The sequence below is a fragment of the Ambystoma mexicanum genome, chromosome 12 (genome assembly GCF_040938575.1).
Source record: "Ambystoma mexicanum isolate Mex_15411 chromosome 12, UKY_AmexF1_1, whole genome shotgun sequence".
In the NCBI taxonomy this organism is placed as follows: domain Eukaryota; kingdom Metazoa; phylum Chordata; class Amphibia; order Caudata; family Ambystomatidae; genus Ambystoma; species Ambystoma mexicanum.
In genome coordinates, this window is record NC_090936.1 from 1,236,652,664 (window position 1) to 1,236,676,270 (window position 23,607).

The following is a 23,607-nucleotide window of genomic DNA, read 5'->3' on the forward strand; positions in this document are numbered from 1 at the left end:
GGAACCTTTGGGGCTGGAGCCGCGACCTCTTCCTCTACCACGGCGTTGGCCTCTTTGACTGAACTGGGTGTTGTTACCCTGGTTAGAGGGCCAGTTGGTAGCAGAGTAAAATTGCTGTTGGTTTTGCTGCTGGCGTTGGCCACGAAAGGAGCGTCTATTGCCATAGCCACGTCTGTTAGGGTGCCTAGAAATTTGGTCAAGAGTTTTGATGGTATCAAACTCTTTCTTCGCATGTTCTAGGGCCTCATCAACTGCTTTCCCAAACAGATGTGTTTGTTCTATGGGCTTATTTATCAGGGAAGCCTGGGTTTCCGGCTTAAATCCCGAATTGCGCAGTATTCCCTGAACCAGGGAACGGCCAGCCGTCTCTGCGGCATCTAAGGAGTTCTTTACGATGCCCTGGTTTACAAGAGTTCCCTCTGAGATTGTTGCTAACAGGCGTGAACGCAGGGGTTCTGGTGTGTCCTCTGCTTCGCTGCGCAGCTTGCTCCACTGTGCATCTGCGTAGCTAGCTAGTAGGGAATTATTTGCATTCCTAGTTGAAAAGGCGGCGGACGTCGTGATTCTCTTACCAAGTGCATAGAGCTTTTTGCCCTCTTTGTCAGGTGGTGCCTCACTAGTGGATAGTGGTACCCCTGCTCTTTTCCTTATATTAGTAACTACGAGGGAGTCCGGAATAGAATGGCCTCTGATGTACAAAGGGTCAAAGGACAAAGGGCTGAAGAGCTTTTCTATCCGAGGGTTGACCCCTCTGACTAAGGCAGGATTTGAAAGGGAAGGAGTTATTCTTCTCTTTATAGAAGCCAGGAGCGGAATAGACTGACTAACAGGGGCTTTTTCTTTAATAACTTTCTCTACAAAGTCCATGTCAGGAAGAGTCTCCCCTGTGTCTATTTCAAAATGCGCTGCTGCCTTGCGCAATAGTGCATTAAGTGAAGGTTGGTCATCTATGGGAGAGGTGTTTCCAATAGGTGAATCCTTGGGAGGAGAAGGGTGAAAGACATCAGGGTCTGAGTGCACTGATGGGGATTGCCAAGGCTGCACTGATGGGGATTGCCAGGGCTGCGAGGTAGCTGTATCTTCTTCGTAAAGCTCCTGTACTAGTGTAAGGATCTTCTTCAAACCCCTCTTCCTCATGTTCTTCCTCTCCACCCAAACACTCCTCATCTTCCTGGAGGTATTGCTCCTCTTCAGTGAGGTCATATACGTCTGTAGAAGGGGGAAACAGCCTAGGAATCTTGACCCTAGGGTCATCCTGGGGCCATTCTCTTGGTCTTTTGGGTGTGGGTGGGTTTTGGTTTCCCAAAAACCTTTCCATTTTCTCCATACAAGAATGGAGTCTTTCAAGGGTCTCATGGGGGACCCCTGAATAGTCTAGAGGGGGGAAATCAGTGTTTTCACCTTCAAAACGCTTAGAACGCTCCCACAACGTCGAAGAAAGGTTTCCGTCGCCCTCTGAAAAGCCCTCCGGTAGTTCAGAAGTGCCCTTAGATGAAGGGGGCAGTTCCTGGCTACTCTTGTGCTTTTTTGGCGTTTCCATAGCTTTTTGTGCGGTATTCAACGTTTGTTTCGTCGTCCGCTTACGTTTGTCTTCGGAAACAATTCTCGCCAGGCTCTCGACAACGAGGTTGTCAGTAGAGGACTCTGGTGTTGACGTTGCCAGCGTTACGCGTTCTTCCTCGACAGCCGCTCTATGGAGCGTTACGTCGGATGATTTTGGGGTAGCGCTCGTGTTTGATGAAAGCCCAATCGCTGGTCGCGACTGCGTTTGCGGGTGGGGCTTGAGACCCTTACGGTCTGAGGTAGACGCTGGAGTGCCCTGCGTCCCCTTCGGCGCTGATGGATCCTTCGTCTTCAACGAAGAAGAGCCGTGGGTTATGTGCTTAGGCCTATGGGGTCTGTGTGCGTCCTTGTCGCCGGGGTGTTCATCCCCATGAGCAGGGCGTGAGCCGAGCCCGTCGGGGCCGGGGACGGACGTCGAGGAGCGCGAGCGCTCCTTCTGGGGGTTAATGACTTCCGTAACGGACGTCGAGTTATCACCCTCCTCGTCACTTTCTGTAACAGCGGCGGTGGGTGAGGAAACTGACTTTGACATAGCGTAGTCCGCCCACCTCTTAACTTTGCGTTCTTTAAGAGTTCTTGGTTGCAAGAGCTTACAGGCCGTGCAGCTGTCCTCCTTATGATCGAGGGGCAAGCAACGATTACAGAGCTTGTGTTTGTCCTTCCAAGTGTATTTGCCCCTACAGCGTGGGCAAAACTTAAAATGTGTCCTCTCCATAGCTGAGGCAATAATAACTGGTGATAACAACCCCAAGGGAAAGATAGGGGAGAAAGAAAGACATTCTCAAAGAGAAGATAAAAGTTCGAACCCCCACTCTCCCTACTGTATGTTGGCCGGCGAGGCCAGGCCACATGTTCGGCAGCGCCGAAGGATCTCCTCCGTCTCTTCCCCTCCGTCGAAAACTTGCTCGGCGGAGGAACAGCTTCACAGCTAACGTCGAGGGGAGGGATCTTTAACAATATAATAAGTAAAATTAAGGACCTCGGTCCGTAGTAAGTATTTGCAATGTCTCTCTAGGAGCTCCCCGTAAGGCGACCAGAAGCTGGGCGGAAAAAAACAATCTGAGGGACCTCGACGCGTGAGGGATTATGGGTACAACGCACGTCACTATAGGGATAGTGTTACAGACACGCCTTGTCGACGTCCCCTTTTCGACTACGAAAAACAAAATGCAATACTCCGCAGTGACCACTGGATGTCGGACCTATGCACAGCATGTGAATCTAAGCAGATTAACAAACATCAGAAATATATATACAAACCAGGAGTTGCTTGTGTCCTGGCAAAAGCATTGCATTGAAGCCTTGCAAGCAGTGTTCACTGATACTTGACTGCTCCGTAAATTAATATTAGTGCCTGGTTGGGTGCATCTAGGGAAAACCAATATCCCTGAGCCTGCGCTGTTTCTTGTCCATCCAAGTGAGCCTAATGTTAAGTGGGCGGACTGGAAAGATGCCTTCATGAGATATCTGCATGGGGAATATGGGAGTAATGTTGCTGCTGACTGCAAAGACTCACTGCTATATCATTGCCTTGGCCAAGAAGGTCGGACAATATTCAAGAAACTACCGGATTTGCAGACTCGGGAAGCAGAGGAGTGGTCTATTTTTGAGCAGAGCCTGTTAAAGTTAGACAGCATTTCATCAAGGAAAATAAATTCTTAGCCAGATACCACTTGGCCATAAGAGATCAGAATATTGGAAAAAGGATGCCATTTGTGTTTGCTTCAAGTGTATTTCAAAGGGTTATGAACAAGTTGCTAACGGGACCTGCGGCACATGCTGTTATCAGGCTGATATATTGGTGTGGGGAAAGGATGAGGAGGTGTATGCTGAGTGACTGCATGAAGTGCTAAAAAGAATAGCAGGAGCAGGCTTACCTATATCTGTGGATAAATGTACATTTAGGGGCATGTGTTATCGGCAGAAGGTGTGAAACTGACATATGCAAACCTAGAAGCAATAAAAGAAAATTAACGCCCCGATGGATGAAAAGGAATTATCATTGTTTCTAGGGTTGGTCGAATTCTATGGGAAGTCTTCATTAAAGACTTGGACGAGAGAACAAAGACCATGAGAACATTGGTAAAGAAGGGTGTGAGATGTGTTTGGTGTGAACAGTGCACAGGAGAATTCGAGGATATAAGAGAGTGTTTGGTGAGTGCTAAAGGCATTTAAAGATGATCGGGAGGTAGAGTTGTACAGTGACGCAAGTGAGAGCGGACTTGGCTGTGCATTGATACAGAGGAAGAGGGATGCGTTGCACACAGTTGCCTTCGCATAACGTGTCCTGAAGGAGGCTGAGAGGCGTTATTGCGTTGTTGAGAGGGAAGCCTTGGCTTGTGTGTGGGAGATTGAGAAATTCTGCCAATTTGTGTGGGGAGGACAATGTGTTGTAGTAACTGATCACAAGCCGGTGGTGGGGATCTTTGACAGGAAGGGGGTTGGACAGTGTTTCAAGGAGGATTGTTAGGTGGATTTCATCTCTCCAGGGGTTGGACATGGAAGTGAGGCATGTGAACGGTGAACAAAATGTCATTGCCGATGCTTTGTCGCGCAATCCCATAGAGGGAGGTGATGTTATGATGTGTGAGGAAGAAGAGAAGGTTTTTGTTAACTGTTAAATTGCCAAGGAAAGTGACTGGAGAGAGGAGTGTGAGAAGGACGCTACTTGCAAGGTGGTGACGAAATATGTTCAGGAAGGATAGCCGGTAGATGAGCTGGATGAAGAATTAAAGAGATACAGGAAGGTGAAACAGGAATTGAATGTTGAGGAAGGAATTTTGTCTAGGTTTGAGCAGGTAGTTGTGACAGAGGGCCTGAAGAGAGTCGTGTTGGAAATTGCCCATGAGGGGCATTTTGGTGTTAACAAGATGAAGGCTCTAATACAGCAAGATTTTTGGTGGCCTGGTATGGACCGGGATATTGAGTTGTTCTTGAAGGAATGCGAGGCATGTATTGACTGTGATAAGGCATGAAGTATCAGAAGATTGTGGAGCAGCCCAGTTCAGTTTGGGAAGTTGTGGCCATGGACATTTTGGGTCCTGTGTCTGTTGGGGGAGCCCTAACCCCAAAGGCCATATCTAATTGTCTTGGTGAACGTGTTGTCAAAGTGGCCTGAGGTGTGCATCGTGAGGGACATTAGTTCCTGTAGCATTATAAGGTTTTTGGAGTCAGTATTCTGGAGAGAGGGATTTCCTAGGAAAACAGCGTCGGATAATAGTCCCCAGTTTGCAGGTTTTTTCTGGAGGATAATGGCATTGGACATTCCACAGCAGCTCTATATAGTCCAAAAGGGAATGCGACCGTTGAGAGGTTCACTAGGATGCTGATGGAAGTAATTAGAGTTGCCGTCGCATCAGGTGGAGATTGGGAGGGTGCTGTAATGGAGCATGTTGCACAATGTAGGATTGCACCTCACCAGGTAACGGGTGTTTTCACATTTGAGGCTTTGCAGAAAAGGGTGCCGAATGCCAGGCTGCTTCCTGGGTGGATGAACAAATGTGTTGGAGCGCGTGGAGAGGTACGATTGGGGGTTTTGCAGGAGAGGCTGCTGGATGTGCAGAAGAGGGCCAAGGAGAGATATGATGATACAAATGGTGTGAAGTAATGCATCTTCAAAGGAGGTATGGTGGTTAAGATAAGGAAAGGTAGGGGAGAGGACAAAGGGGTGTATATGGTTATATGGGACTGTACATAGTTATATGTTGCACTGTTACTGCAATGTATTGCTTTCATTCATGGGTTTGCATGGGCGTTCTGTAATGAAACCTAGTTCCAAGCAACAAGCACCACTTGGTTCCTGGTGGAAGGTTTGGTTTCGAGAAAAGGACAGTTTTGTTGACGGAAAGGTTTGGGGCTGCTGCAGTTTAAACTGAATAAAAACTGCATGAAGATATTACCGTGGAGGATCTGTGGACATACTACTTGCCTCGACATGGTAGAATTCCTCAGGCAAATCCCACCCTTTGCTCTTCGTGCAGGGAGGATAGCGCAGCGGCAACGTGTTCGCCTTGGAAGCAAAAAACAACACGAAACAACACAGCTTCGATCCCCGGTTCCGTGCTTAGAAACCTCTGGGTATTTGAGGGCGTTATAAATACGCAAGTAAGAAAAATAAAAATTCTGTAACAGTGGCTCGATGCCCGGGGGCTGTGTGAGCGCTTTAAAAATACAAACAATATAGGCTCAAGTCCAGGAGGCATTGGGTCCCCCATTCTAATAAGGATTTGGTGTCCGGAGACTGGAGCCACCTCTGACACAGTTTCAGTATGATTTGGCTTTGATCCTTCAGCTGAGACGGGACTGAACGTTTGGTGCCAAGTGTTGGTGCCATATGGAGCAGAGCAGTCTATTTTTGGTGATAGAGCAGGGAGAGAGCCAAGCGGCATATGATCACTGCCCAACAAGGTGCCTCTGAAGGCGCGGTGGGTGCAGTGGGTGCTGGCTCTGCCACTGGTGCCCAGGTATAGACCACCAGCACCAGGGACAGTGGTAAAGATTGACTGAAATCTTCAAACTGTTGCAGAGACGAGGCATTAGTGGAGAGTGGTCCCTGCTTCCTTTTCAGAGAATTAATCTCCATCATCATCATCATCATCATCCCAATGGCAATGCTTATGTGCTTATGACTCTTCCTGGAGGAGGAATGGTGGGATCCTCTCCCAGAGCGATCATACTTTCCTTGCTTCCTCTTCTTCTGTGCTTCCTCAGTTCCTTGTCCTTCTCAGAGGGATGTGTTTGGGAGACTGGGATTTACCGGACGTCATGCAGTTGCCCTTCTGAAGGGCGGTGAAGAACTTTGCTGCCTGCTGTCAGAGGGCCTTCGAGTGCGTCAACTAACAGAAGCCGGAAATGTCCATAGTATGGTTGGTCCTAACATACAAAAGGCACACACAATGGGGGTCTGACATGGACATCCTTCTACCAAATACATTTCAGGATGTACTGCCCAGGCCTTCAAAGTTCACACCACCCAACTCCAAAGAAACGATGGGACAATGGTCCTGAGGGTGTCTGTGCAGAATGTACGTTTCTGGAGCCAGCACAGCATTCTAACCAAGGATGCATAAGGAGGGAGTGAAGTGGACAATGGGAGACCAGCTCCTGTGCTGCAGCGCTCTGGACACCATGGTAGCATGTCCAGAGAACTCAACAAGAGTATTCCCGCAGTGTGCAATGAATGATATCAGAACACAGCATCTGCTATGCATGAGGAGGACAGTGGCACCTTTGCGGACAGGTTTTAAGAATGATTTGGGCAATTAAACAAATTAAATAGAATGAGCTAACATTTCTGCAGCTGGAAGCTGCCCCTCTGAGGCCACAGACATCCTTTGGCTGGTGACGCCATTAGTCCAGCGGTCATTAAGTAACTCCACCACACCTCCATTTGGCTGGTATTAAAAGAAGTATGTAAACAAGCATGTTCTTGGCGGATAACTTACGTTCACATGTTCTGCCATCTCCCTGGTAGCCGGGCATGCATTTGCACTCAAGTGGCCCTGCACGGGAGTCTGTACACCTGGCGTTTTCGTGGCACTTCATGGCTTGGCACGCAGGTATTGCTAAACAGGCAGAGTGGGAGGGAGGACAAGAGTGGGACAGAGAGAAATGTTTTACTTTCATTGAACTAAACATTTTCAAACATGTCAAAGGACATATACAATCAATACATGGAGCTGACAACCAGGCTCAAAATATCTTACTGGCAAACTCCAAATAGATCAAAAAAAGTGCCGAGGCCCAGGCGCTGCAGCAAAGGTACCAGCTGAAGCCTGGTGAGGAGGAATACTCTCCACTTGATTCATTTGCTCAGGGGCAAACAATGGCAGGCTTGAAAAGTATGCCATGTGTGATGATAGTTTCAAAATCGCCTTGCTATAGTTAAACTTGTGACATGTATAGGAGTCATTTTATCTTAACTTATGGGGCGTGTTGGGTTATTCAGTATTTGAACAGAGTTTGTGTGGCAGGTGTGTCAAAGGACAACTTGCTGTTGACTGAATCCTATATAGCGTAGAATACAAAATGCACATTTTACTGAATAAAGCTAAATATATGTTTTTAATAACTAAATTGTATCATGTACAAAAATAAAACTATTGAGTGACAAATGCATCTTCATACAGTGAGATTAATCATTAGTCAAGTCAAATGACCTTCTCCTCCCCCACCTGGGACGCTGGTACCCACACTGCGCTTCCTGCAGCTCATTGTTTTTTTATTTTTCTTTTTCTATTTGTATATGGTTTACATATGAAACCTTTACATTTACATTTAATAGCATCATCCATAAAATTAATCACAATACATATCAAACATTATACAGAATCAGTGCAGAGTGGGAAAATTCAATATCTCATATTACAGAAAAAAATTGTTTCAAATTTCATACATAACAGAATTCATTACCGTTACCCATAATCTACAATAACAGTTTAAAATCTAAACTAATGGATAAAAGAGCTTCAAAAGAGGGAAGTAGCAAGAAGGTTAGGAGTAAAAGGATCCCTTGAGTAAAGGAGTCCCTGGTCAATTCAAGGGTTCAAAAAGATCTAATGATTTAATAAAGCCTGCAACCGCCAGACCCTCCACAACATTAGAAATAGAGACACATCTTACCCAGATATAATCATATGCCCCCAGAATCCCTAGAGTAGCAAATTTCCCCAGGTATAAAGCCCTGGATCCTTTCAGTTCAGCACAGTCTAGGAACAGATGGCGAGCAGTTTCTAGGACCGCAGGGCTATGACAGAATCTACAAAGGGTATTAGTTTCAGTTTCTATAATCACATTCCTTCTCTTCAGAACCTCTTTAGCTGGAAGAATATTCCGTCTAAGTTTCCAAAGACGAGAACGATAATAACGATTCATAAATTGTGTCATAATGAATGATAGTGTTCCTCTTTTCCTATGAACACATTTTATGTCAGTAAGGGAGGGGTAGGAATGTAATTTTTGGATTGTATTATTCCAATCATGAGTGTAGAGAAGTTGGTTAACCTTGTCTGGATTAGTCATTAATGTTACCCTGTCTATGGACAGATCCATCAATATCTTATCACAGAGTTCTCTGAACCTAGTAAAATATACATTCCCAAATGAGCATCCCTGGAAAAAAAGAATTTTCTCTAGATCGCCATAGAGGGAATTATCTTTTGGACAGAGAAGAGAACGAAATAGGGCCAAAACCCACCAAAGGGATTTAACTATTAATGACACAAGGCCCAATTCAAACCTTATAGCCACTGCTGAAATGTTATTAGATAATTTCAACATTTTTCTCCAGATAATATCCTCTACTGTCCCAGAAGGTATGAATATCCATGAAGTGAAACACCATGCCATATGTCAAGTTTGGCACGACCTTCCCTTCAAAGAAATCCACTGCTGGCTTTAAGGAGAATCTCCCATATTTTTTATCCAGCTTAATGGTCTGGGATATACGTGGGATAACCTTAAGTCTAATGAAATGTCTAGGTTCAGAGACTGATGGTTGGGACAAAATCAGGAATCCCAAATACACATTTTTTTGGGCTCTTACAATCGATTCCCCAACAATTTTCCAATCCAGTCTTTTCCCCTTTTTCCCTTAGAAATCCCCACTAAGCGGGTTTTATTTGGATTAATTGGTAGCCCATTGATTTCAGCATATTGTTCAAACCTAGAGATCAATCGTTGGACTCGACCTTGGTATGATCAAAAAGGATGAAATCATCGTGATAAGCCACCCACGAAAACCTGATCTCCCCAGTTTAGCACTCACCTGAGAAATTCGTCGGCATCTGCCAGGTAGAGGATGAAGAGCCAGCGTGCCAAGGAGCAACCCTGTCTCACACCTATCCGAGTTCTTATCTTCTGGATAGATTCCCCTCCATATTCAGGCGTACATGTATACCCAAATTCTCATACATGGCCATTATGAGCTTCAGTAAGCCTTCAGGGATAACCAACTTGGCAAGTTTAGCCCAGAGTCGGGATCTAATAACCGAGTCAAACGCATTTGACAAATCAATAGAGGCAACATACAGAGATCCCCCATATTTACTCCATGCTTAATCTTGAAGAGCAGTTACGATGAAACCATTTACATTAGTAGAGGGTCCAGCCCTGATCCCTGTCTGATATTTATCCAATATATGATTCTTCGTTATCCACTCATTAACATATGATAACAGCAAAGAAGCAAATAGCTTACAATCTGCATCAATCAATGCAATCGGTCTGTAGTTTTTAGCGATATTCCGCTGACCTCTCTTGAAGATACGGATTAAATGCACAGTCTGCCAGCTTGTAGGTATTGTGCCACTCCTCATTATATTTCAGAAAAGGCAGAGTGAGTATTTGGGCCCACATTTCTGGTAGCGCTTTCAGTGTGTTATTTGTCAGTCCATTAGGACCCTTGAGTTCTTGGCTTTAATAATTAAATTGAGTACCTCCCCATAATCAATGATCAGGTCTCATGGTGTAATATTTATACCCTTCCCTAAAGCTGTTTCTTGACATCCCTCTGGCCCTTGTCCAAATAGCTCAGAGAAAAATTCAAGCCATTGTGCCTCTGACCCACTATTCCATTGATCAGTGGCAGAAGGAGTATCTTGGGAAGTAAAAAGAGCCCAAAAAGCCGTAAGGTCTCTTTTCACCAAGACACGTAACATCAGCTCAGCATCTTTTTGAAGCATACTGCTTTTTTTGGCAATACAGACATTTTTATATTTCTGTCGGATAGATCTAATCCTAGCATTTTTATGTAATTGATCAGTGTTTAGTTTATGGGTTTCTCTGAGCAACTTCAACATATGGGACTTTTCCTTAGCCAATTCTTGGTCAAACATGTGCAGGTGCTTTCTTTTAGCGGGACCCTTTCTTAAACAGTCGTAGACCCTACCATGTAAATCCTTCAGGAATGTATCATAGTGCGGTACATTAAACAACTCTTGTTTCCATAGGAAGGATGTATTGTTAAAGGTGGACATCAATTGACTGTTAAGGAGTTTTATATTTGCAGGGGCCCCATAGTTCTCAAGTTGCAAAATCCCCCCTATAAGCAGCATTTTAATCGGTAAAGAAAAATTGACAGTCAAGGCCCCATGATCACTCCAATTATGAAATGCACCTGAACTTTAGAGGATAGTGGAACCAAAGTTTGATCTACAAAGAAGTAGTCTACGGTTGATGTGGATAGAACCCTCCCCCAAGCTGGAAGAAGCGGGCGGACCGGATCAGAAGTTCCATTAAGACATACAAGACCCACAGATTCCAAGGAGAGGTTCCAAAGTCTTCCCCAGAGATATTTCTGGCCCCTACAAGAGATGTCCCCCATGTCCTCGCCCAGATCCCCATAGTCATCTTCAAATGTAGTAGAACAATCTGAATTTAAATCCCCAGCAAGAATCGCTTTCCCACTTGTATTTATAATTTTCCAAGTCATAATCACTTGTGTTATCCTTTCTAGAAAGGGCTTTAAAGGTGGTAACCCTTGATGCCAATGAATATTGATCAATAGAATGTACCCCAAGCCCTCCTTTGAAGAGACCTCAACCACCAATATTTCTAAAGGCATATCGGGGACCACCATAGTCAGAAGTCGGGGGTAGACTTTGGACCAATCAGTAGTCGCCCCAAAGCTCTACCCCAGGATAGGTTTAGCGGCCTGGGAACAGATTTCAAAGCCATCAATGAAAGGGTTCAAAAGAAACCAAGTTTCCTGAAGAAAGAAACATTCAGTAAGTTTTAGCATAGACACTGTATCCATGTTTGTGAGTAAATGTAGATTCCCCCTAGTATTCCAGGGAAGACACCTGAATGTGCTGGTAAGAGGTAGGTCTGTCAGAGGGAGCAATCTTCCCGTACACTGATCAATTCCACAGGGCTGAGGTCACTTGAGCCCAGTTCCGTGCATTTTCATAATTCCTTCTTAGAGAATGCCTCAGTTGGAGTTGGAAAAATCTTTGTGGATGATAAACCATTGTCAAATTTCCCATATATTTATTTATTTATGTATTTATTTATTTATTTATTACATTTATATAGCGCACAGTAGATGCACTTAGTTACAATGAGTACAGGTTGTGCCTTGGGTTACAGTGCAGCAGGATCCTGTGTTCAGCGATAGGAGGTAGCATACATCATAATACATCATACATGAGAGCTTGAACATATGGTGCTGGTTAGGTGAACAAGGAAGTTTTCATGGCTTTGCGGAAAGCAGTCAGTGAAGGTTCAGCTCGCAGAGAGGTGGGAAGGGTGTTCCAGTGTAAGGCAGCAAGGTAAGGGAAGCTGGCGCCCCCTGCTCTAGCTCTTTTTACCCTAGGTACAGAAAGCATATTGGCTTATGGTGTCCTAGTGGGTCTCAAGGAGGAGACCGGGTGGACTCTCTGGGATAGGTACACTGGGGCCGAGAGGTGGATGCATTTGTGGGTGATACTTAGCGCTTTGAAAATGATCCTTTCCTTTATGGGGAGCCAGTGGGATGCTTTTCTGGCGGCAGTTATGTGCTCTCTCTTAGCAATGCCTTGTGCAGCACGCAGGGTGCTGTTCTGGATTACTTGCAGCTTCTCGAGGTTTTTGTTGGAGGTCCCTAGGAAAAGAACATTGCAGTAGGCTAGCTGCGAGACAGTTATGGCTCTGGCTTGTTGGTGCATGAGTCTTTTGACAGATAAGGTCTGATTGCGTTGAGGAGTTTAGCATGGTAAGCAGCAGATAAGGCGATTGCGTTTACTTGCCTGGTCATGGATAAGTTGGAGTCTAGACAGACGCCTAATGTTTTTACCGTGTCTAGTACTTGAATTTTGATTGAGTCAATAGTAAAGTGGCTAAACTGGGCGTCAAGTTTCTTGAGGGTGTCAGGAGATCCTACGAGTAGGAGCTCAGTTTTGTCAGAGTTAAGGCAAAGGCCGTTGATAGCCATCCACATTTGGATTGTGTTATATATGTTGTTGAGAGTTGCGCAGTCAGTGTCATAGTCGCCTGTCAGTGTGAGAAGGATCTGAGTGTCGTTGGCGTAGTTGGTGTATGAGATGCCCATGGCGTCGCGGATGAGGAAGAGGGGGCGGGTAAAGATGTTGTAGAGGGTGGGGGAGAGGCAAGAGCCTTGGGTCACACCACATAGTATGATGGTGGGTGACGCCGTGGCTAGGTCAGAGAAGACCTCCATGGTCCTGACTTGGAGGAAGGAGGTGATACAGGTGGTGGCTTCTTGGGAGAAGTTAGCTGTGGAGGTGAGGTGATGGCAGAGGATGTTGTGATCTACAAGATCAAAAGCAGCAGAGAGAGATCGAGGAGAAGGAGCAGGGCAGGTTTCCCTTGGTCTCTTGCGTCATCCATTTGGTTGTTGAGGTCGAGTAGGGCGGTCTCTGTCCCGTGTCTAGGGCGAAAGCCGGATTGTCTCAGTCCTGGTAGGTTGTGTTCTTCGAGGAAGTGCTGGACCTGCAGGTAAGCTGCTTTGTCTAGAATCTTGAGGAGGAAAGGGACTGTGGTGATGGGGCAGTAGTTATTGGGAGAGGTGGGGTCAAGTGTGTTTTTTTTTATGAGAGGTCAGACCCATGCTTCCTTGAGGCATGAGGGGACTCTCCCTGTGGTGAAGGAGGCGTTGACGAAGGCTGTTAGGAAGGGAGGCAGGGTCTCTGCGCAGTCTTTGATGATGGAGGCGGGGCAGGGGTCCCCTTTGCAGTTGGAGGGTTTTATGTTTTTCATGATGTTGATCATGTCATTTTCCTGGATGGTTTTAAATGAGAAGGTAGGGGGGGCTCTTTGGGTGAGGAGAGTGGGGGGGTAGGGGAGGGGGTAGGGGAGGTTGGCAGCGTTAGTTTGGTGTTCAAAATTTTGGCTTGGAGAGAGCTAATCTTGTTACGCATGGCTGTATCTTTGGTGAAGTTTTGGGGGGTGGGTGTAGGGGTCTTGAGTTCTCTAAATATGGCAAACATTTCCTTGGTGTATGATTTGGCTTTGGCTTTGATGATGGCTTTCTTATATTCATTTGCGAGGGATTTGAAGATAAGTTTGTCTTTAACATCTTGAGATTTTTGCCATTGCGCTAGTGCTGCTCGTTTGTCTGTGCGCAGTTTGAGGAGGTCTTGGGTGTACCACACATTGGTGCGGCTGGTGGGTTTGGTTTTGCGTGGTTTAAGTGGGGCAATCTCATTGATTGCAGCAGTGATGGCAGTATCGTAGTTTTTGCCCAGGGTTTCTGGGTTATCGGAGAAGGGGTGTCTGAAGGCAGGTCCCTGTAGGAAGGGTAGGAGTCTTTCTTTGGTGAGTTGGCGGGCACTCTTGTGAGGGCTGGTGGTAAGGGCTGGGTGGGGCGGGATGCGGTTGTGGTGGTGGGGATGTTGAAGGTAATGGTGTGGCGGTCGGACCATGGGGTGGGGGTATTGCCTGTGACTGTGAGGGGGCAATTGTGGTGGGCAATCCAGCCTGGTGATCTGCCTAGTGCGTGCGTGGGGTCTGTGATGGTGTTGGTGAATCCTATAGTGGCTAAGGCTATAGTCCTTAGTTCTTTAAATTTTCATGAAAGTTTGGATAGTTTTCACAGACTTAATTTCGAAACCCAATTCTCTCAGACCACCAATTTCCCCCAGTACCAAATCAGGAACCACTCTTGATTTAAGGACAATATTGCTCTGATCTACTCGTTCCTTAATTGGGAAATAAATACTTTCTAAGTCATAACTAGACACCAGGGACAGTGCCAGTGCCGGTAATTGGCCAAAGATTTTCAAAATATTTGCTCGGTTCAGGCATATGGGCATATCGGCCCCCCAGAGACTAGGAAACTGTAAAGTTTCAAGGGGTTCTTTATTACCCAAAGTTTGTATAGGACTATCAGGATTGTCCCTAATAAACTGATTTGTCGAATCATCTTGAATATCACAACCCTTAGCACCCCTTAAAATTGTCCCCCTATGTGTGGATTGTGGGCCTAATATTTGTCTGTCCTGGATACCAAGAGATCCCAAATTAGTAGAACTCTTTTGAGAAGAACCCAAAAAGTTTGGGACATATAGTTCTCCCACTGAGTTGGGACCAGTTGGCAGGTCCTCTGAGAAGGGTTGGGGGATAGTCGAGTGAACCCTTGAGACATATCTCACCTGACCAACTCTTTGGAGATTTCGAGTGTCGTCATTATTTACCTTGTTAGCGCCTTAAATATTAGGAGTGCCTTCCACTTGAATAGACTTCACCCTATATAGATCCTGTAAGAGTTGTTTGGCCATGGCAATATTAACAAGGATCGGAATATTACTATTTATATGGATCTGAGTGTACAATGGGATAGGGTTAGTTAACAGGTTCTCATTTTGGGAATGATCTACCAACTGTTCGTTTTGGACATTATCTGATGGCAGCCCTCCCTCTTCACTATCGATCACCTCTATTTTATCAATAGGGTTTTCAGTTACAGGATGACCGGACTGTTCAGTGATGGGGACAGGGTGAAGATGGCCGTTATTGTCCCCCAAGCCGGAGGTTTTTAAGGGTGAGTCAGTCTGTATGCCAATAGCAGCTTTCAGAGGAATGGATTTTTTCCCCTTATCCATAGTCCCACGATTTGGAGTCGGCTGCAGTTCTTTTTCCTCCTCAGTCCCTAAACAGGCAGTAGGATTACCATGATCGGCAGCAATAGGCCCGTCCACCAAATCAGAGACCACTGCCCCCTCAGATTGCACGATCTTCCCTTGGGGGGAAGGATAACTTTGGTAGAACCACATTTTTAAAACATGTATTAGTTAATGAGTTCATTTTTAAATATTTTTCTGGTTTTTGGTTTTCTTAATTTGTTGTAAATATCTTCTCCCCACTATAATGTTTTTTTTATATCTGGGAGATCATCTTTAGTTAGATCTATAATTACAGGATCCTTCTCTAAGTTTGACATAGCCTTTTCCCCAGATGTGGTTACAGGGTCTTCTCCCTTGCCCGACAAAGATTCTTTAGGAATTACTGATTCAAATGCACATTTAAGTGCAGATGGGCAAGAGGTGGCTAAAGGCATCATATCTATGGCGAAATTAGAATCAATTTTTGCTGCAGATCCTGAGGCCAACAGACCTGATCGACCTTCCTGCTCCACCGGTGGCGAAAGAGGTAGAGAGGAGGAAGAGAGTACCGGCTTAAATATGGTAGGGTTATCCTCCCTAATAATCCTCACTAATTCTTCAAATCTATCCAGTCCATCTAGCCTGGCATACATTTCTGTAAGTAGTTGAGAATGAGATCTTACTTCAGCCCAGATGTTGTCATATAGACTGACGAAGGAACTCAGCACCATATTTAATGCGGAGGCTGTAGATTAAGTAAGTCTTATCCTTTCGTCAGCATTGGATCGCTAGAATTTTCTTTTATTGGTTCTGCCAATAGATCCAATTCTCTAAGCCAATTTTGCTTCTCTGTATATTCATCAATAAAATCTGTGAGTTCAGATGGAGAACCCATAGAGTAGGAATCACATGTCTGTTGGGTGACACTATTAGTGTTGAAGTATCTAGGTTCCAAATTACTCTCAGCAATTGCCTTATCAGCACACTCAATAATACTGATATCATCGATATCATTATGCAGAGCCTCCTCGATATCTAATTTTTTTAGTTTTACCACTTCTGCCAAATGCGAGTGGTCTAAACTAGCAACTGATAGAAACGAGGAAGCTGACTTAATTTGGGTGCTAATGGCAGTTCTTTTGTCAAAGTAATTGGATATCTTTTTACAAGGAATGGGTTCCCCCAAATTACCCTTAGAGAGTTTGTATTTGGGGGCACTAAGCGGGGTTTCATCATTGGTGTTTGAAATAAGTGTACTACTTACATGGCACTGTCCAAATTCCCCGCTTTAGTAGAGGATAGATCAATGTGCAATTCTCACCTTTTATTTTTTGAATTATTAAAAGTAGAGTCCTCCTTTACCGGCTGAATAGGAGAAGCAGTATTATTAATTATCATTGCCATCAATCTTTGTTAAGAGCTTATTAGTAAAAACATGTGATACACAGCTCTTTACATCAGAGACTTTTTTAAAGTAAGACTGTTAGGCAGAATTATATGCAGTACCCTTTGGGAACACTACACACAATTAAGACTACAAGTGACAGTACAATTTCACCTTTGGTACAAGCCTGTACTACACAGTTAAAGTGGTAGCGATGGCTGAGCATCCAGGCTTATCTCAGGAGTAAGTGAGCAGTACAAAGAGTTACACAAAGGGACAGCAATTACTATGATTCAGGCAAACACTGACTCAAGGTTTCTAAGTAAAAGAATATGTATTTATTTACTCAACAGTTGTATAACATTTCACTATTCTAAGGAAGGTCAAAATCACAATCATAAATACACCACACCACTTCCCTTAAATTCAAGACATGTTAAGCTCACAAAATGAAGTGGGAGCAAAATGGCACTCCAGCAATTTAAAAGTGAGTGAAAGACAAAGTTATTAGAAATTAGGCAAAACCAACAGGTAAGTATTCTGAGCAATTGAACAAGAGAGACTACAGTGAGGAGATCAGCTAGAAAAGGCTTAGGGCCAAAGTCAATAGGTCAAAAGTCTTTTGCTCAAGATCACACAGTTCAGGGTAGTTCGCGGTAAAGTTTGTGGCACAGATTCCGGACGAAGTTGGTTGGTAGAAAAGTTAGTTCAAAGAGAAAAGAAGGACAAGCCCTCGGATTGGCGAAAGATTTCAAACACTTTCAGCGCGGCTGAGCGAAACGCACAACCGAATTTGCACAGTACCTTAAAACGGAGAGGGGGCTGTAGCTGAGGCAGACGTTCCTGGTAGTTCCTGCAGGCTCACGGTTCCTGAAGTGACTGTCAGACTGATCAGAAGTAGTAAGACTGTAGGGTCCTGCACTACCCAGGGAAGAAACCAGCAGCAGCGCCAAACAACAAATAAAAGGTGCGCTCCTTAAAACCCAAGCAGGGCCCGACCTTCCTGGCTATCCGGCCCATTGTAGCTCTGTACAGCGAATTCGACCAGAGGAGGGGTCCTGGCTTGTAGTTTGGGCGAATTGGTTGGTCCCACCAGCTTGAAGGAAAAGGTTTCCTGGAGGATCTTCTCTGTCGTCGGATTCTGGAGATTCGGACCTGCAGCAGGGCTTCACAGGGAGGTTCAGTAGTTGTAGGGGTCCTCTTATTCCAGTTCCTCGTTGGTTCTTTCGTTCCAGTGGTGACTCTGCTCTTCCAGTCCCACAGACCTGATTTTTATGCAGTTTCCCCCATTCATACAGCCTGGCTGTCAATCACACAGCAGGGTGGCTGGCATGGCAAGGCCAGTTCCCTTAGCCAATCAGACAAGAGTGCGACTTGGGTTACCAAGGGAACCCATGGCAGGGGTCCGAAGATCCCTCCCTCACATCCTGCCTACCTAGAGTATCAGGCGCCTTAAGGAGGGATTCTGTGCAGAAACCCGCGAAAAGACAGCAAACAAAGGAGTCATCCACAGTTTGGTGCGCAGAGAAAAACACGAGAAAGACTTTAACAAAAAGAAATGGCGACTTAACCCAGCCGGAGCCAAAATAAAACATATATGGTAAAGCGGGTTTTACATTCAAGGCTAATATAATAGCCTAAAACATTACCACGTTTTGTAAGATAACCGCGGTAGAAAAGTTAGGGCAGATACCACTACCACCAGCCAAGTCTTAAAGTTAAGGCAGTGAAACAAGACTCCAAGAGGCACAGACAAAAAGGGGTTAGAGTTAACCCTTTCCAATACTCCATGTAAGGTGGGCTGTACTGGGTCTGTGGTCTAAAGTGACTATATAAAGTTAATGGTAACTTTACCTGTTTCTGGGGAACAGTAGTCAGCCCCAGAAAAATTGAGTCAGTGGGAAGTCTCAAAGACAACCCTGTGTCACTGCACTGAAGGTACTGTGTAACACACACAAAAAGTGGTGCACATGGAGTAGGTGAGGCTCCAGTGCTCAAGATCACACAAAAAGTAGAAATACACATGGCAAAACACATGTAAGAGTGGGAAAAAAGGCTCACACTCTTACCAGGTGAAAAAATGAATCCTACAAATCCAGCAAAGCTGTCGGGGGACTCTTTAGGTAAGGGAAATTAGCCATTTATGAGATGTCTCCCTAACAAAGATCCATTGTCATCTGTCAATAAAGTAGACATAGTAGTTTTAGATGGAGGGCACTTTAGCCCAGTTAGTGTGATTATCTCCTCTTCTTTATCAACTTCCCTATTAGGAGAGTTCCCCCTCATCATGCTGCTACCTTCACCCAAGTTATGAGCTAAGGTTATGAGCTAGTCGATCTTTCAGGGCATCAATGGAGATATCATCTTTTCCCATTGTGTATACAGCTGTTATCACTCATCCCCAGGGGACTAATTCCCAAGATATTATAGACCTCCATCCTATCTTGGGAATGTATTTGAGCCGGCACAATAGTTGTTAATTTGATAGGTTTCATTGAGGATGAACAGGATTCCCTACGCCTCTCTTCCAACGGAGCCTCATCTTTACCAATCGGAACATTATTAGGCATTTGGTCCAGTGTACCTTCTTTGAGATCAAGCATAATAGACTCCTCTGGAGACTTAAGACGATCGGCTCAGGCCTCCACGGCTGACTGACTCCTAAGGCCTTTGCGAGCCATAGAAAAAGACCCACATTAAAATACACCCAAAACATTAAGGCTTCAGGGAAAAAGAAAGACCAATAGGTAAAGAAAAGAAAAGCACAGAAAGGTCCTCAAGCTTAATAGTGAGGACAGAGAAACACCTGCTAGGAGAATCCCTGGACTCACAGAGGCCTAAACAGATTCAAAGTAAGTATTTAAATTAGTTAAAATGCCACCTCACTCTAATTGTGACATAGGTTATATTAGTTAACACTCTGCAGAATACAATTTCAGAATAGTAAATATATAAATAGAAATAATAATTCCCACAGTAGCACTATACAGTTAAATGACATGAGAAGCAAATATGAACATAGACTGAATACAATTGTTGGAATATGACAGAACTAATCAGGGGAGAAAAAGTTTGCAGCCCCTGAAAACCTGAAAAGGGGGTGTGCATGTATCAGAAAACCCACGAGGGAGAGAAAGTCTTGCAGCCCCTAAATGTAAATATAGTTCAAGGTAAAATACCAAACATAAGAGCTAATGTTATCCACTTTCTAAAGATAGGGTAGCAGAAACCAAGAGGGTAGGGCGAGGCACACCTAGCAGCTTTAGATGCAGCCCAAACCCGTCTCTCCAACTTTACCCTGGGTCCCCTATCAAAAGCTACAGAGAGGAGACCTTTCACTGCAGGAAGCAAGCCGTCGTAAAAGCACAATAAAAAAAGCAGCACTGCAGCGTGGCTGATGGCTCAGACGACTTGGTGTGAGTTTCGACAGGGAATGAGTCCTAATTAAAAGGCGGAACATTGTAGCTACAAGGCTGTTTGCATGAGCAGCGGGGTCAAAGGGGATGCCCCCAACAGTCTCCCGCTGCTCCCCAGAGGTTAATGAGTGTGAGTGGAGCAAAGCTCCTTTACCGCACTTTCCTTGCGCTGCTTTGGCGGCAGAGTTCCAAAAGTTGACACTGCTGGTTAGTGCTTAGGTGTAAGCCCCTGCTCCATGCACCACAGCACAACAGCAAAACGGGGCCACAAACTACGGATGCCCTTGTCTCCTTCTGGGCTTCTCCAGCTCATTGTAACTTTGGAGCAGCAGAGATCAATTGCATTTTACTGTGCAAGTAGTTGTGTCATTCAGGCCACACTCACACAATGCACTCCATGTGCTGTTTAAATATTTTTCCATAATGCATCCCCTCCACACATCCCTGATCAGCCTTGTGCAATGCTGAAAAGTATATTTCGAATGGATTGTGTCCTCCCACATATTCCTCATCTTATGATAATTATCTCACCAGCTTTGCTGCTTCGGACAATTTTTTTGACAGAGGTCGCTGTGTGCATTGTCGTCGAGTTGATGTCCCTCGAGGGCCCCATTTGAAGGTCGACGTCACCATCAGTATAAGTAGCACATGCAGCGCCCACTGGCTTCAGTTCAGTTTTTCCGAGCTAACGCTTCGAGAGAATTAAGGCACGCATGAAAGATTTTCGTTAGAAAATGTCTACATCTTCTACACCATCGACGCCCAAGGCGGGTTTAAAAAAGTACCAGGACTGTGTGTCGAAAATGTCGATCACCGACCCCTACCCTGTGTGTCTGTGGTATTTGGGCGCCAGGCACTGTACCGCCGACTTTGGCTCCTGTCAGGCGCTGACCGAGAAAGCTATCAGGGAGCATAGAGGTAAACTGGTGGTGGGGAGGTTAGCATCGAAGTCACCTTCAAAGCAGAAGAAAAAGACTGATGAGTCGAGGGATTCTTCCCGATGCAAAAAATCAAAAAGGTCTAGATCGACGAGGTGTTCGAGCCATTCTTCATCTTCTTCCTCTAAGAAGCCAAAGAAGAAGCTGCATAGGTCACCTTCGACCAGCAGCTATTCCTCGACGGAGGTAATCAAGTGTCCTACGAAATCCGATTCCCCTGCTAAGTGGGACTTATTTCGTAGTGAGATGATGCAAATCTTCTAGAATGCGGCCTCAACTCCCTGGAATGAAAAGCAAAAGAGCCATACCACAGTCACTCTGCATAAGGATGACAAGGGGAGGTCGAAGACTAAATCTCCGAAGCCGAGCTTAAAGCCGGTGTTACATCGAGAAATTTCTCAATATGACATAAAATCATCGAGAGCTTCAACAAGTCGAGAACCTAGCCCATCTAGGGTTCCGTCGACAAAGCACAAGGAGTCAAAATTGATGGCAACGCCCACTAAAACGGCACCGGTTTCGAAGCCGTTGTCGACGCCTTCGACGACTACTTCGACATTGTCGAAGCCATTAACAATCCAAGACAAGGTTTACAAGCCTTCTACCCCTGTGGGAGGCAGAATTTCTCAGTATCTGAATGAATGGCGAGATATTACTTCAGATGCTTGGGCATTGGACCTGTGGCCCAAGGTTACTGCTTTCCTTTTAAAAAAAGGCCTCAGGATCATCCACTGGGCAACAGTTTTGTCAAAATTCCAGATCCACTCCTTGTGCAGGAAATCTTGACCCTGCTAGAGAAAGGTGCAATAGAACATGTACCTGTGCGGAGAGGAACAAGGGTTGGTACTACCCATATTTTCTAATCCCCAAGAAGGACGGACGATTGAGAACTAGCTTGGATTTAAGAAACTTGAACAAGTTCCTCAGGAAGGACAAGTTCAAGATGGTTACCCTTTCTCAGATCCTTCAGGCCCTTCAACTCCAAGACTGGATGGTATCATTGAACCTTCATTATGCTTACTTTCATGTGTCAATCCATCTGAAGAATAGGCAGTAACTGAGGTTCGCAGTTGGCGGTTCTCATTTTTAGTTTTGAGTTCTGCCATTCGGGCTGACCTCCATCCCAAGGGTCTTCACCAAGTTGATGGCAGTGGTGGCAGCGAGTCTCAGGCGAGGGGGATTCATGTCTACCCCTACCTGGACGATTGGCTGATCAGGGCTTGATCACCCGAACAAGCCCAAGAACATCTCAGCATAACCTGCCACTCGCTCCACAAACTGGGCTTCTCCCTCAATTTCAAGAAGTCCCACATGATACCATCCCAAAGACTCCAATTTATTGGAGCAGTCCTGGATACTTCCTCAGGGAAAGTCTTGCCACCCTAGGTGAGAGATCAACACATTCTGAAGATGGTTACCAAATTCCAGAGTGCTCAGTATCTTCCAGCCTTCGATATTCTGAAGTTGCTCGGTCTCATGGCAGCCTGCATTTTCCTGGTGCCAGAGGCTCGCCTGACAATTAGCGGTCATTGGTCTCCATCGGAGTCCAAACTACACATCAACCTTTTCGAGCTGATGGCGATCAGACTAGCGCTGAAAGACTTCTTGCCCTCTGTGTGGGGAAAGAATGTCCTGATAATGACGGACAACACAGTGGCCACGTACTACCTCAACAAGAGAGGAGGTGTAGGGTCCCTACCACTGTGCAGAGGGGCAATGCAGCGCTGGGTCTGGGCAATAAAAGAAGGAATCTCTCTGTCTGCAGTTCACCTAGCCGGAGAGCAGAACACGGTGGCGGACGCTCTGAGCAGGCAAAGCGCAGTCTCCCACGAGTGGGAACTAGCTCAGGAAGTCCTTCAAGAGATCTTCACCCTTTGGGGAACCCCTCAAGTGGATCAGTTTGCGGCCGGTTTCCACCTGAAGTGCGAACATTATTGCTCCAGGGAATTTCCCCAAGAGGAGCTCTAGGAGACGCCCTCATGTTGGACTGGGATTTTCCACTCCTGTATGCGTTTCCTCCAGTCCCCGTCATTCCTCGCGTGATCAGGAGGTTGAGAAAGTTCGGGAAATCCATGATCCTAATTGCTCCGTATTGGGCCAGGATGACGTTGCACCCGAACCTTCTGGACTTGTCCATCTGCTTTCCAATACGTCTCCCACAAAGAGAGGATCTTCTCTCGCAAGAGGAAGGCCGGGTTCTCCATTCAGAGGTCAACACACTCAGCCTTCACGCATTGTTTCTGAGAGGCTAAGATATAAGGATTGGGACCTCCCGGATGACGTAATGGAGATTTTGCTTTCGGCCAGAAGGCCAACAACTAAATGTTTGTACTGTTGCCGTTGGAACAAGTTCAGGAGGAGGAGAGGCTCAATAGACTGGACCAAAAAAGGGCTCTCAGTTGTTATGTTTCCATAATGGCTAAATTTCGCCAAGATGACCAACTATTTATTGGCTATACTGGTCCCAAATTGGGCCTTGCGGTTACTAAACAAACAATATCCAGATGGATCATCATGGCTATTGGTGAATGCCACAGATTAGCGGGCAAGGACCCCCTGGAAGGCCTAAGGGCACCTTCCACAATGGGCACGGCAACCACTGCTGCTCTTCAAAGGGGTATCCTAATCAATGACATTTGTTCAGCGGCTACTTGGTCGTCTATTCATACATGTATAAGACATTACTGTCTGGATTCACCTTCCAGCTAGGGAGGGCATTTTGCATCCTTGGACCCAGCCGCACTAGTAGACCTCTACAACACGATCAT

The 23,607-nt window shown here is 45.5% G+C and overlaps 1 protein-coding gene across 1 annotated transcript in view; it reads right to left on the reverse strand.

Annotated features, from left to right (window-relative positions):
• STAB2 (stabilin 2) overlaps positions 1 to 23,607 on the reverse strand; it is a 1,783,079-nt gene that overhangs the window by 1,543,784 nt on the left and 215,688 nt on the right. The window contains exon 7 of the mRNA XM_069629923.1: positions 7,008 to 7,127. Coding sequence (XP_069486024.1) covers positions 7,008 to 7,127 — 120 coding nt within the window. The remainder of the gene's footprint in view (positions 1 to 7,007; positions 7,128 to 23,607) is intronic.